Genomic DNA, 15,908 nt, shown 5'->3' with positions numbered 1-15,908 from the left:
TGGATGTAAAATGACATATTTAGCTGCAGACTGGGAAATCAAATGACTCAAACATGAGTGGATGCACAGACATCCAGGTGACACATGCATATGATCTTGCAAATGATGTGAAAGGTCAGACCCCCCTCTCCCCACCCCCCAACAAACCATCAAAATGCCACAGCAATAATGGCAGTCCGTCAATAATTAATAACAGAATAGGAATACATATGAATTGATGCACACCTTGACACTAAAGCAATATTTCAAAGATCCACTGCTTGTGATGCTAAATGTGATCACCTCATTCATTTCGTCTATGTCCCATAAGTCACAGGCAGCAGCTTTTGAGCTTAACGAGAGCCATTCTTCCATTTGACAACATAGATCCCTGTATTCTTTGAATGGGACAGTGATGAGTAGTTTTCAGTGAAGGTTTTTATACCTTCCACTCATTTGTTAACCAGAAATCAATCAATGACGTTGCCATCTGGAATTGCATCGCCGAGAATTTGCATGACTCACAATAGAGACTGTTGAAGACGTGACTCGAACCACTGATAAACCAGACATGAATAGCAGACAACCTACCCATTTGACTTATGACAGAGCGACAACGATTCAATGAAAGCTTGCTCGTCATGAAGGCAGCATTCTATTATTTTGACCCCTAATCACACAATTTGCTTAAAAGGGAATCTGTCGCAGACAAGTGGGATTTCAGGATCCATTATGAAATCTGACACTGATCAAGCTGAATAATTTGTGATTAAAGAAAACTACCGTAGTCTGCAGAGTTCCAGCTAAATATTTAAAACCATTAGTTTGGCTTGAACAAAGCACAGCATTTTAAAACATTTTAACTGCTTAGGTCTTTGTCTAAGTGAATCAATTGAGTCGTTTATCGGATGACAGTTAAAAGTAGTCTCATGTAGCCAGACTTTGACTAACTACTAAATAGTTAGATTGTTATCAGAAGTGATCAATCACAGTTTGTTACTTGCCATTTAGGGGGAACATTTGCATAAATGCATGCAAAACTACGAAAGCCTGTTTCCACCTCAGAGTAAAATTGTACTTATTAACTATTTTCTAAATTGATTAGCATAAACCTTAGTAAATCACCTTGCACGGTTCATTTAAATACTCTCCACCCCAAAATGTTGTGTCCAAGATATCCCACAGCAAAATCTACAAGCCTAATAAAATAAATGTATAACATGATTGAATACAATTGAGCAGTCTGCAATAAAGTAAGAACTGTGCTAAGACAGTTTGAGTGCTAAGTGCTTGAATTTTCAGGTCTAACTAATCAGGTACAGAAATTGAATAATCAAAATAAATAACATTGCATAATCTTCACTGTATAAATGAAATATAGATTTAATAGGCAGGAGGTAGACTATAGGCTGCGGTCACTTTAAGAGCAAATGCACAATATTGAATCCAATACTGACACGCATCCGATTACTGTCTTACATTTGGTTAAGACATAGCCGACTGTGTTTACTATCATATATATTCATATCTATGTTTACTATGATACTCGCTATTTTTTGTCATACTTTTATGTGTATTTGTCGGTTCAAGCACAAGACATGCTCTCTGTGTGTGCGCTATGGTTGAAGCGCCATATGCCACATCGCGTTCTCACGTTCAAGGCGGCAATACAAAACAGTGAATCCAATCAACATACAGGCAAAAACTTCTCTTCAAGAATGAAAAAAATCGATGTGTTTTGCTGTAAGAACTGCACAAATGGAAACAGAAAGGGAAATCTATATTGGCCTATGTCTTTCCATAAGCACAGACTTTACACAGAAAGAAAAATACTGAAAAATGCCTATACACACTCTTCCAGCCTAAGGTGAAGTCATTATACATTAACAATGTTTTGAGACAAAATGTGTTTTTGAGCAACTCTGCGCTTGTGCGTGAACCCCTTTATTCTTAATTGTCTGTTTGGCAACTAACGTTGATATTCTCTTAATATTCAACGTTAATACATGAACAATGTGCCGCCCCGCCACACGCAAAAATAAATGCTTTTTTCCGGTAGGTGGTGAAACTAAAGAAGTAGCAATCTAAATTTGGGGGTCGCACCCAGTACCACCCTGGACACCCCTCTGGCTCCGTCACTGATAACAAGTCCCTCTAAATGTACAGGCTACTCTATTACAGTGGATTGACATCCTTTATACCTCTATTGATTTAATTACTTGCCCACTGACAGCTTGTCAAAAGGTTACAGGGGGTTAAAACCTTGTGTTTGGCACCTGCTTCTGCAATCTTGGCAGGTTCGACCCTCTTCTCTTATAACACAATCCTGGTCACGAACTTCCTTGTTGACCTTTAAAACAGAGCCTCTGTCTTATTACACTCTGCATGCATATAAACAGCCTTGGGATGACACTGATCTGTAAAGAGCAGCAAGATTATCTGTCCATGAAAATGAACTTTCAGAGTCACATACTAAGAGAAAAAGGAAATCTTAAAAGGTTTTTCGCAGGTGATCCTGCAACATGGTTATCCTGGCAGGGTGCGTGTTAATGGTTCTGAGTGCACAGACACATGGTAGTCTGCTTAAAACATTAGCAGCACATAGCATGGGCCGTACTGACCTCAGATCAGCAGGGGTGCCATTAAGAGACTATCATTAGAGAAATGGCAGCTTGGCACTGGACTCCACAATAAGCTAGCCCTGAAATGCCTCTTTTGATTCTATGATTCATACCGTAGATGTGTCAAGGACAGCTCATGAGGTCCCAGAGAGAGCGGCTTAAATGATAAATGAAGGGGCAGCGACTCCACAGAAGCGCCCTCATCTTCACTTAATGTTAAGTCCCTTGACTCATGTGATTTTCAATGCGTAACACTGAGAAACGATTGTTTTGTAAGGGATAGTTCATTCAAATTAAAATTCGGCAATTTTTTTACTCACTCTCATGTCGTTCCAAACCCATAATGCTGTGGCTTATTTCTGTACAACACAAACAAAGATTTTTGAAGAGTTCTTACACATTTCCTCATATAATGGCAGTTAATAGTGACTACAGCTGTGATTTTAGTTAAGAAGCCTCTATAGATATAAGCCTATTATGCTCACTAAGGTTGTCAATGTCAAACCAAAATTAATTCAGACACCTTCAGCATTTTCTCACATTATCACAGTTTATTCGCTATAGTTTAGAAAATGGTAATAAAATATGACAAGAACTCAGAGTTAAACTGTGTCAGAACAAATTAATCCTGATAATATCAGATAACTTTGATAGAAAGGTATGTAAAGGATTACAATCAACCAATCAGCTGTTAAATTTAAGTACACAATTAGATACCAATTTAGGTCAAACAATTACCAAGCAATGCTTCATTCTGTTCAGTCTGTGGTGTAAAAGGTCGCATTAGCAAGAAAAACACTCAAGCAAAACATGGTCAGGTCAAAGTGTCTGAATAATTTTGGTCCCAGATTGTTATTCATTTTACTGGTAGTCCACTGTACGAATGATTTTTGGGTATAATATGTCACAGTTTACTTTATTTTGCTCTCCTCACTTACATAAATGAACTATAGTGTCCTGCACCCACTAGTAAACAATTACAGAATATCTGGTCTCAGAATAATTTTTGGTTTAGGGTTATATATATCTATATCTGTGATAGCAGAGGTGAATTTTCAGCAGTCATCATTGTCAAGTGATCCTTCAGAAATCATTCTAAAATCCTGATGTAATGCTCAAGAAACATTGTTTACAGTGTAAGTGCCATATTTAATTTAAAAGCTGCTCTCGGGGTGCAGTGAATATGAAGATTATCAGTGCATAATGAATTGCATTGAGGTCTGTTTATCTATAGAAATTGTATGGCCTTGGACGAAAACTTGGTGTATAGTGCACAAATTGTATGTATTCATTTTATAGTGTTTTTTGTCTGTTTAGGAGCTTGGCAGATGTGGTCACTATAAACTCTTGACATATGGAAAAATGAATCGAAAGTTCTTATTTTGTGTTCCACTGAAAAACCAACAGTATACAGGTTTGGAACGACATGAGGGTGAGCAAATTAACAGAATTTAAATGTTTAATTTGGCTATCCCTTTAGAGGCCTTTCCTTTTGGATGAATGATCAAAAACATGCCTCTTATGTCAGAACGTGCCCTCTCTATGAACTCTATGCCATAACCATGGCTATTGCATCCAAAAGGCAGAACAAAAAGGCAGACAGAAAATCTTCCATAAAGTAGTTTCTTGGAGAGTTCAGGGGAGACTAGTCTGTTCCAGTCCGGCTCAGACGTCGCTCATTTGGTAGTCACATCTCTCTGAATTCTCTGAGGTTTCAGTGCATTTCTGACTTATTCAGCTCTTGGAAACTTGTGGTTGGGAAGCATTAGGGACAGATCATTTGAAAAGACTTCAGACATGCTCTTGACTCATCATATCCTTATTAATACGCCAGCTCACAAATTATTCTTAACAGCTATTTTCTTCTTATTTTCTAACTTAAGAAAAAAGATAAGAATATTTTGTTTCCCCAATATCTTTTATTAAGAATGTTCTTATCTTTTTTTCTTAAGATTGTTCTTAAGACACAATTTAAAAAGTATTCATATTCCTGAAAAAAAAAACGCATTACCACATAAAACTGGCTACATATAATACACATTACTAGTAGCATGAATGTGGACAAGTACTCTGAAGTGACGATCGATCATTTGAGCGTATACATGATGTGTTCACTCTAACTTGAAGCAATAGTAATAGACACATTCACTCTAGAGAGCAACAGAAAGATGGAGCGCAAATTAATAGGAAAGACTGCTGCATCTTGAGACGGACTCTTTTAAAATAACTACAGTATTTTAACTCGACACAGCACATTTAAAACTCCACAATAAGAGATTAACTGCCGTCAAGCCAGGCGAAAAAAGTCTACACGCTTATTATGATAACTACGGTAATCTGCAGGCACCTCAAGACTCAAGACTTTGAGGTGTTTTTCATTCAGCGAGTCTTCAGCAATACCTGCCTTTCAATCAAATAACACCAAAGCCTGTCATTTTCTTCTTAAGAAAAAAGAGAGATTTGCACTTAGGAACATCAATGGATATTAATTTACATGTGTTCCGGTTATATTAGCTGTTCTGACTACGCATTACATGACCAGAAATAACCACGGATCACTGTTACTATTAAATACCACCATTTAATGATAGCAGTGATAAGGCCCCATTGACTTAAGGTATGCCTCATTACACACTGACAGTGCATTTCACTTAAGGCAATCCTCGGGCGGCCATTGAAATCTGTATGCATATACATAGAGCACGGTTTTTCTGAATACTCAGTTCTCATTGGTTGGAATCGTTGAATGCACAGAGAGTTCAAGTCAGTGAATACACAGAAAAATACAGAAGCACTGAAACTTGGTTGACAAAGTTGCCCCGCAACTTTTGTCAATAAAATAGTCACTACTCAATAGCTAAATTATAAATCATGTAATGCACACCTAACCATATATTATCCCTTACTCATACATACACAGGCTCCAAATGTATAATTTTTTGACCCACATCAGCCAAAGATCAAACTTTACTGGTCATAGATATTTTTTTACTGCAAATGTCTGCAATTTCTTTTATTGAAAATTGCAGTATTTATTAAAAACAATGTATCTGCGCACATCATTTTTTAAAATTCATATGCACTCATAATATTGAATCAAAATAACTTTCAGAAACAACATCTCTTCTCTGATAATGAGTTTACCGGTGCAGTGGCGGGACAACCTGTCACTCACATGACAGCAATAGCAAACAATACAATAAAATCCTGATGGGCAAAATCAAGTCCCGCCCTACATTTGTCCTTGGTCAAGAAAACTCTGATATAGACTCTGACTCTGTCACAATAGGGAAGAAAAGACTTCTGTCTCATGCAAACTTTAATTTTGGAACCTGATAATCATAATCTTTTGTGATGCAAATTGGTGCGCTAGTACCTGATCAACACTGATTTTGTGAGTGTTAACAATTTTAATTTATCTGGAATAATCATACGTAGGAGGAAAATGAGGAAAGGGAATATAAAAGCACCAATTAACTACATACTGTAGAGGTGACGAGATGAGGTGATAGACAAGTGTAGATCAACAATATCAGTGCTAATGAACTGCTACAACCCTGAAGGAAAATCCAGATTAATATAGTATTTGTTTTTGAACATAGAAAACGGTTTCTAAATGGTCTAAGCTGGATTAGTTAGTCAAAGATAGTTATTATCTGGTAAAGATGGTCTACCAAAAAAATTGCTACCAACTTGATCAAGCTGTTTTTTGTTTGCTGATCCACTTACTGACGACAAGCTTGGACCAGCTACTGACATGCTTAGACAGGCTAAAATACCAGATACTATGTTCCAAAATAAACGTTTTTGGTTGTATAAACACAGTCCTGTCATCAAAATGAACAAAATCACATAATCAGACATTGTTTACAAGATTAGGCCTTTAAGTGGACGTTCACAAATGAAACAACCAACTTTCCAATGTAACCACTTTTTTAACCAAGATGCTACAAAAATGCTCATGATAAGTCACACAAGAGATAGGGCCCCATCATACGACGCAAGTGTTTTTTGCTAGTTTCAGCCAGATGCAGTTATCATTTTCACGTCCAGTGCCAAGCTGTTTAAATAGCAAATGCACTCGCGCCCATCTGTTCGCCCATGGGCGTGCTGGACTGAAAACAAAACGCATTGTTGGCGCGTTGCTATTTTGAGGCAACTGAAAACGACTGTGCCATTGACCAACAAAAATCTGGTCTAAGGTCAATAATAGTGCAGTATTTTGTATGTTATTTAAATGACGTGTTGGTAATACGCGCATATAGGCGGGTCCACAACATGCGTACACTGTGCTTATTACACACACAGGGACGTGCCGCAGCACACAAACATTTTTAAATATGAAAAACAAAAGGATTCCTCTGTGGAGAAGCGCTCAGTCTTTTCCCTCGTAAATTCCACCATGTAAATAGCGAATCCGCCATGGTGCAAGCGCAACTGGCTTTTAAAGGGAATGGGAGATGAGACTCTTATTGGTTTATTGCACACTTAAGAGATTAGGTACAACCCTTTTGGACCATCGCCTACCATTTTGTCCCGTCATTAAACTAGCAAAAGTGTATTTGGACATGCCCTAAGTGCACCTGCTCCCTGTGCAAAATAGGGCCCTAAGTGTATTTGGTGTTAAAACACTGTTTAAGTCCTGTCCTGACATCAAAGTGAACAAAATCACATAATCAAACATAGTTTACAAGATTAGGCCTTTAAGTGGACATTCACAAATGAAACACCCAATGTAACCCCTTTTTTAACCAAGATGCTACAAAAAACGCTCAGTCACACTAGAACCAAATATCAATCCAGAACAGCATGAAAAACCAAGACTATGATCATTCCTTACAAAGCATATCCGGTCTGGCATTCTGAGCGGAGGACCAATAATAAAAAATGATCATAAACGAAGAAAGCCTTCACCGTACAGCTGGAAATATATATATATTTTTGACAGCTATGAATATTGGTTTGACTAGGCCAAGATAATACAATGCAAACACAGGGAAGGATGCAATCTGGTGGGCTATTGTCGCGCAAATATCATCTTCATAGTGAGCCAGATGTACACGTAAACATAAGGTGCTTTTTCACAGTCCACCTACACAACGTAGCCTACCAGCAGGAGGAGAGAAAACTGGTCGCTTACCAAATACTGCTGGCATAAAAACAGGGTGACCAATGGCATATTCTAATAATACACGAAAGATTTTATGTAAGGATTAATTCCCATGATGCATACAGTATAATTAAAGTATTACCAAAAAGATTTGAGGATTCAGAGACTTGTAAACATGCCTGGACTTCACACCTGCTACCTCACATTTTCCTAGCTAAGACTGGATTTGTAGGATAGGTTTTTCTGAGAGAGGGGAAGAGGAAATAGAGTTTGAAGTGGTTGGGGGCTCCCCATCAGGCTGAGAAGCAGTAAGAGCTTTTAGCAGCTGTCGATGAATCCTGCTTTCTGTACTATGATGAAATATGGCCTGAAATGGAGCAATTTAAAGCTATTAATTAGGTAGTGTGCTTGACTAAATCAGAGAGGTTCTGACTCCAGCAGAGCAGAGAGGGTAGTGAGACCGAGCACTGGTGAGCCTGCTGCTTCTGAGATATAAAAAGTCTTTTACTCACTTACATAGGCCTTTACAGCAATCAGGGGAACTGCTAAAAATATGTACGGTATTGTTTTGACACCTCTAGAGCAAATGCTGCATCTTTTAAACGGTGATTAAATCAGAAATGATAACCTGAAATTTGGTTAGTAACGATATACAACACACAATCTGTCCCTTAGTGGAAATGACAATCATCTCTTCTGGGAATACTAACTAACTGACCTTTCTATATGACCATATACATAATATACAGATTTTTATGGAACAGTCATGAATAATATAATCAATAAAGAAACAACTAATATACACTACTGATCAAAAGGGGTAAGAAAGTCTCGTATGCTCACCAAGGCAGCATTAATCTGATCAAAAATACAGTAAAAGTTTTCTAGTTTAATATATTTTTCCTGTGATGGCAAAGCTGAATTTTTAGCAACCATAACTCCATACTTCAGTCTAACATGATCCATCAAAAATCATTATACTATTATGATTTAGTGCTCAAGAAACATTTCTTATTACGTATGCTGCTTAATTTTTTTTGTGGAAACTGTGATACATTTTTTTGAAGCATTTTTATTGATTTAAATAGTATTTATTTCCCTTTTTTTTAAAGTTTCAATGTCACCAAATATGTATTTGCATTCATAAATTATTATAAATAATAATATAAATAAAATAGCAAGAACGTTGTTATAGTCAGATTATTTAAATAGATTTTAATAATGACATAAGGGGGCTACAGATAACATACATATCAGGTCCCATTCAAAATATAACCAAAATATAACCAAAAATTAACATTATAGGATCAAATGTATTTGTTGTATGAAGCATTTTATATTTACCCATGGTTACAGTGTGTATAAACAAGCTCTGAGTTGCAGAATGCTGCTGTGTAAAGATAATTCAAAGGAACATAATTTTTTTGTAATATAAATATTTTGACATTATAAATATATTTACTGTCACTTTTGATTAACCTAATACATCCTTGATGAACAAAACTATTAATATTAATAAATTAGTAGATAAATTGGTTTACTGGTCTGACCTCAAACTTTTAAACAGTAGTGTATAACTAATGAAAAGTAATTATTGAAAATGATATTCATCAGATAATTTAGCTGCTCAGAACTATTCAGTTTAATTGAAGCAACAACAAAAAAAAAGAGCTCTCTCTTTTTAACTGAACATGATAACATGATTACTAGATATAAATGCACGGTTGATGCAGGTGTTACTTAATAATTCCTGAGGTAAATCAACCGTTTCTCTATCCTTGTTTGAAAGCAGCAGAACAGGTGCAGGAAAGAAAGTTTCACAGTATTAGCAACAGTAACAACAAAAAGAGTCGGTTCCATAAAAACGCTCTTTTTTTAAACACGCTCTTTTTTTAAACAAGCTCTTTCTCATTTCCTCTCTGATTGTAAAGAGACTGAAACACCCAGTCAATAGAGTGGTGCAGGTATGACGGCAGAATCCGGAAGTCTAATTTCGATCCTGGTTCTTTGGAGATTTTGCTATGGGGTTTGATAATGGTATTTATGTGTAAGATAAAGCCTGTGGTAACCATAACTTGAATATACTTTGACATTTTGTTCTATGACGTAAATTACACACACCCATAGCAAAAATAGCGAATTTTGAACCAGTTATGTACATTTTTGAAAACGTATGTTTTGAATAAGTAACTAGATAAGACAGCTTGGGGTGTGAGTGTGTGCAGTGTACGTTGTAGAACAAAACGTTGTCAAAGTGTCATCAAGTCATGTTTACCACAGGCTTTTTTAAATTTTTAACCCCATTATAAAACCCCACAGAAAAATCTCAAAGGAACCCGTGGCGAATTAGACTTCCGGGTTCTGACGCCATACTGCACCACTCTATACCATGATAGAAATAATAGTCAAATGTATACAAATTTCTACCGTTATATCGTTCCAACTGGAATATTCGAGCCGTAGACCTTTAGTACCAAGCCTTTTGCCCACTGACCCCTGATCCCTCAACCTCAGCACCTGCTCATTCTCTGTGAAGATCCGACGACCGAAGCTCCAGATGATGTTGGGGGTGGGGTCACCTGTGGCCTCGCAAGTTAGTGTGATCTGCTCCTCCAATTCAGAGGTCGTCTGGTTTTCTAGGAATGTGATCTTGGGTTGCACTGTTAACACACACACACACAACAACAACAACTCAAAACATAGACTAGAGAGACTCTCCTATAAAGGAAAACAAACAATGATTTTCCTCTTGTGCAATTACTGAGCCTTTACAAGTAACACCAAAACAGTGCTCTTAAGTTGATGAGATGAGAGTGCCGCACAGTCTGGGCACTTTCAATATTTAATCAACGAATTGCTGTATTTTATAATTCACAAGACGGACTTTTGTTTAATGAATGCAATGGAGTAGTACTTTGATTTACTTTATTTGCCTTGGCTCTAATCAAAGCGCTCTGAAGAAGTGCCCATGGTGGCTGGAGAAAACTTCCGCATGATGGGGAATAAAAATTTTGAACTGCGACATAAACATTTCAAAACTTGTATTCATGCAAATTTGATATCAATGATAAAAAAAATAAGGCATGAAATCAAACTGAAACGGCAGCTCTCAGGTTCAACAGTTTGCTTAAACTAGAAACTAGGAAGCAATGCTTTCTGTCTACTTTTTCGTTACTCTTTTCACACTTGTTCTCACCAAGAGAACCAAACTCAAATCACTTTCAGTTGACCAGAATGAGTTAAAAAGAATTCAGTTCTCTTTGTATTTACATTGTACCTGAACCTAAAAGATTGTCCTCTTTAGTTGGTTGTGGTCCACTTTCTTTTAGAGTTTTTTTGGAAAACACATTATTCCATTTAAAGATACTATTTATATATTTAATAATTATTCATTATAATTATTTATACAAATCAGTTTTAATGGACCTGAGTATTTGTGTCGCGTTGGTTGATGAGGAATTGGTTGCTCCACCCATAATGAACATACACTATATTGCCAAATTGGGACACCCCTCCAAATCATTGAATTCAGGTGTTCCAATCACTTCCATGGCCAGAGGTGTATAAAATCAAGCACCTAGGCATGCAGACTGCTTCTACAAACATTTGTGAAAGAATGGGTCGCTCTCAGGAGCTCAGTGAATTCAAGCGTTCTACCGTGCCACCTGTGCCATAAGTCCAATCGTGAAATTTCCTCACTACTAAATATTCCACAGTCAACTGTTAGTGGTATTATGACCAAGTGGAAACAATTGGGAACAACAGCAACTCAGCCATGAAGTCAATGGAGTCAATATCTACAGACCTCCAAACTTCGTGTGGCCTTCAGATTAGCTCAAGAACAGTGCGTAGAGAGCTTCATGGAATGGGTTTCCATGGATGAGCAGCTGCATCGAAGCCTTATATCACCAAGTGCAATGCAAAGCGTCGGATGCAGTGGTGTAAAGCACGCCGCCAATGGACTCACTAGAGCAGTGGAGATGTGTTCTCTGGAGTGACGAATCACACTTCTCTCTCTGGAAATCTGATGGACGAGTCTGGGTTTGGTGGTAGCCAGGAGAACGGTACTTGCCTGACTGCATTGTGCTAAGTGTAAAGTTTGGTGGAGGGGGGATTATGGTGTGGGGGTTGTTTTTCAGGGGTTGGGCTTGGCCCCTTAGTTCCAGTGAAAGGAACTCCTAATGCTTCAGCATACCAAGACATTTTGGACAATGTCATGCTCCCAACTTGTGGGAACAGTTTGGGGATGGCCCCTTCCTGTTCCAACATGACTGCGCACCAGTGCACAAAGACATGGATGAGCGAGTTTGGTGTGGAGGAACATGACTGGCCAGCACAAGTCCTGACCTCAACCCAATAGAACACCTTTGGGATGAATTAGAGCCTTCTCGTCCAACATCAGTGCCCAACCTCACAAATGCGCTTGTAGAAGAATGGTCAAAATTCCCATTAACACACTCCTAAACCTTGTGGAAAGCCTTCCCAGAAGAGTTAAGCTGTTATAGCTGTAAAGGGTGGGCCAACTCCATATTAAACCCTACAGATTAAGAATGAAACTTTGGGCAATATAGTGTATATCTGCAGATTTTTGTCCTGTCCATTGCTTTTTCATAACTCAGCACTGAACAAAAACTCCTGTGTTTTGACCAGTGAATTGATTAACTAACTTAAACACCTCTGATTGGCCATTGCTTTCAAGAATCAAAAGATATGTCTGTGATTGGCTACATTGCTCAACACTGCAAAAGCATGTTGTAAATGGAAATGACCAAATCTGTTTTGCAAGTATCCGGAGGGAGATCTTTCTTTCTTTTGAGGGTGCTCAGCACCTCCGTGGAACTAAACCTGACAGAGCCAGAGACAATTACACCTTTTAATAAAATGTGCCATTATTTAGCATTTACTAAGCACTGTATATCGGGCTAAAGAGAAGAAAGTTGCAAACGGAGATCAGGCTAAATAATGTAAAGCTTCATTTCAGAAACACACAGCAGTAGTTGCTTAATCTCCGCTCCCACACGTGAAGACTAGCACTATGTAATCACTACTGTATTTTCTTCGTTTAGCTTTATTTTGAGTCTTTTTGATGTCTTTGCTGAAGATTTATCCTTACTTGTAGATGAAGAAACATCTGCATTTGTCCTTTTCAGCGACCCTGTTGACAACCATTTATCCATGTTTAAGTCTGCTGTAGCCTACAGTAACTGTGTGCAGCAAAAGTATGGTAGATAAATTGGTGTTTTTTTCTTAACACAAACAATCAGCGAGCTTAACAGTTTAATGTTTATTTTTCGTTATTTTGCTAAATGTTGAATTTTTATATTTAATTAGACATTTTTACATATTTTACAAATTATTATTGCCCCGTGCAATATTGTCACGGCTCAGGTTGAAAACCACTGGAATAGTGTATAAATAATAATTATATAAATGAGAAAAAAGAAAAAATCATAAGAAGAATAATAATGTGAAATGGTAAGCTATTATACAGAATTATCATACATAAACAAATGGTATATACATTTACATTTATATATGTATACTGTATATGTGTGTATTATAGTATACTATTACTATACACAACAATTATAATTATTATTATTAATCATAATATAATCATAATAGTAATAACAACAACTAAAATGTTACTATACAACATATACAACATACATTTATTTTCACAAAGTATAGCATTTTTTTTTTTTGAAGACTTTTAAGTGTGAAGATATGCTTCTTTTTCTGCTTATGAAGTGCTACAAAATGCCCGTGTCATTTCATTAAATGTGATTTGTATAGTAACTTGTAGAGTTGCTCTGCGATGCTGAAAACACTAGACCATGAGCCCTATACGTGCAGAGTGTAGTTGAAGACATTATAGATGACACAACTTTGAAACACGCAGTGCATTCGGTTTAGATATTCATTTAATAATATTGCAACATTTCACGGCTCAATAATCGCACAAGGCCATAACACGATTTTGATTTTAAATGGATTTATTGTACGGTCATAATGAAGAGAACATTTTCCTGGTACTTGTATGTAAACACTTGTTTTCAGTTCAGCTCCAATGGTAATGGCAGAATTCTTTGGCTTACCAAACACACTGAGTGCGACTTCCTCACTCTTCTCTCCAGCCTTGTTTCTAGCGATGCACTGGTAATCTCCTTCATCAAGCTTAGTGACGTCTTTAATGGTCAACTCCGACCCATCTTCATTCAGACTATACTTCCCATTGGATTCCAGCACGATATTACCTCTGCAGGACAGAGAGAGAGTGAGAGAAAGAATGAATGAGAGGATAGGTTTACTGTTTGGCCTTCGAGCTGTTACTTGCTCAGCAAAGTCATGAATACATGATGCCGCAGCGCCACATACACCAGAAAAAACTGAGAGAAAGTGTGCCTGCCCATGAAATGATTCTTTATCCTGCAGTGCACAGCTTCTCGAGATGCTGATAGCCCAGGAAGAAGCTGGAAAAATAAAAGCAGATCTGCTTTGTCATCTTCGGTTTCTTGACACGTCTCTGTCTCGGAGCCAATATAAAAGCTGTAAATAATGTCTGAAGGCCATAAACATCAAGCTGATGGGCTTTGTTATTTGGAAGAATGCCGTGTGCGGTTTCCCTGTGACACTAAATCAGTCATGCAAAGTTTGGATCCAAATACCTGTTCTTTTTGCTTGTAACAGCAGCAATTGAGCGACATTTTCAAATGGCCCCCGAATGACAGCACTGTCAAGTGAAGGAGGAAAATAAATGAGGTTGTGGCAGGCGCTCTTATCCCTCCTTCTCCCGAGGCAAAGCTCAGACCTGATGCGATCTTGTCCTCTCATTCCCACGCCAGTCACGACTTGGTTAAAGAAGTCACTGGAGTTTTGAGTTAAAGCCATACTGAAAGCTGCCAGTTGCCTTAGCTGCCACGGCTAACGGCAGCTGAAAGGATGAAACGGTGCCTCTGCCATTCACAGCACTTTTAGTTTACAAGCTCCAATAACTCTGATCCCTCTCCCTCCCTAGATTCAGGGAAAAGCTTTGCTTTCCCAACAGAGATTTGGCTGAACTTTATCGGTGCTGTTTTGGCACAGACAGATTAAAAAGAGTGGGTGAGAAATGACACGTACCGTGCCCACGTGACAGTGGGTTCTGGGTAGCCATCTGCGTAACAGGCCAACGTCACAGCCTGGTTGATGTCTGCAGTGGCATTAAGCTCAGTGTAGCGGGTCCTGATACTTGGCAGAACTGGGAGAAAAAGAGAAAAGTGAAAAGAACATTCAGTAAATACTGACTTTAAAGGGATAGATCACCAAAAATGGACAAAAGCATGTTTTTTTTCTGTGGAGCTCATTTCCCTTAATATGGAGCACCACCCCCCCAAAAAAATATAATTATCAATTAGCAAATAAACATGGCATTGTATTTTATGAATATTGTTGACTCCTTGAGGAATTGCTTTGTTTCTATCTCCTAAGTTGCTCTGGATAAAAGCGTCTGCTAAATGCATAAATGTAAATGTAATTAAACTATAAATATATAATAAATTATATAGTTTTCTGAAGCCAGTCATCACTAAATAACAACGTCAAATTTTAGCGTGTCACGCAAGATATATTGGTTGGCTTCAGAACTGGAATACAGAGAACAAGTCATTTGGACTACTTTAAATGGTAAATTGATTTGTTCTATTACTGCTATTATGGGGGGAATCTTTAAAGATTTCTGAAACATTCTTCTTGTATGCTCCTTAGACAAAATAACAGCATATGGGCTCAGCATGACTTGAGGAGAATATAATCCGTTAAACTGAATTTTTAAAAAAAAAATTTGAATGTTTTTTTTTTTCATTTTTTAGAGCATAAGAAACAAATGGATTTTTTTAAATTATATTTTATTCATATTTTATGCTATGTCCTCCAGGACTCGGTTGTTTAAAAAATAAAATGACATGAAATATAGGCAAAACAAAATTCAGGTTTCAGGATTTTTTTAACCTAACTTTGTTTAAAGATGATTCTCAACTATGTTTTGAAAGATATAGCGGAATTAATTGGTATATCATTTTACTGTATGCAATATGTGGGTAAAATGGCCATTCATGGGTTTTCCCATTCAATGCAATGCATCTATACACTGTATCTAATTTGCATTCTTGGAGTTCTTGGGTGTTCTTGGAGCAATGTAATAATGGGAGTAAGAAACA

General features: G+C 37.4%; 1 protein-coding gene across 5 annotated transcripts in view; it reads right to left on the bottom strand.

Moving 5' to 3' along the window:
- ncam1a (neural cell adhesion molecule 1a) overlaps positions 1 to 15,908 on the bottom strand; it is a 272,664-nt gene that overhangs the window by 74,211 nt on the left and 182,545 nt on the right. For all 5 annotated transcript variants that reach the window (XM_079834798.1, XM_079834796.1, XM_079834797.1 and 2 more), the window contains exons 6-8: positions 14,833 to 14,950; positions 13,809 to 13,969; positions 10,228 to 10,370 (exon numbers count right to left, since the gene is read on the bottom strand). In XM_079834798.1, coding sequence (XP_079690924.1) covers positions 10,228 to 10,370; positions 13,809 to 13,969; positions 14,833 to 14,950 — 422 coding nt within the window. The remainder of the gene's footprint in view (positions 1 to 10,227; positions 10,371 to 13,808; positions 13,970 to 14,832; positions 14,951 to 15,908) is intronic.

Source organism: Gobio gobio (genome assembly GCF_949357685.1).
Source record: "Gobio gobio genome assembly, chromosome: 14".
Taxonomy (NCBI): Eukaryota; Metazoa; Chordata; class Actinopteri; order Cypriniformes; family Gobionidae; genus Gobio; species Gobio gobio.
Note: the sequence above shows the minus strand (reverse complement) of the source record. Positions and strands in the feature narration are given on the sequence as shown.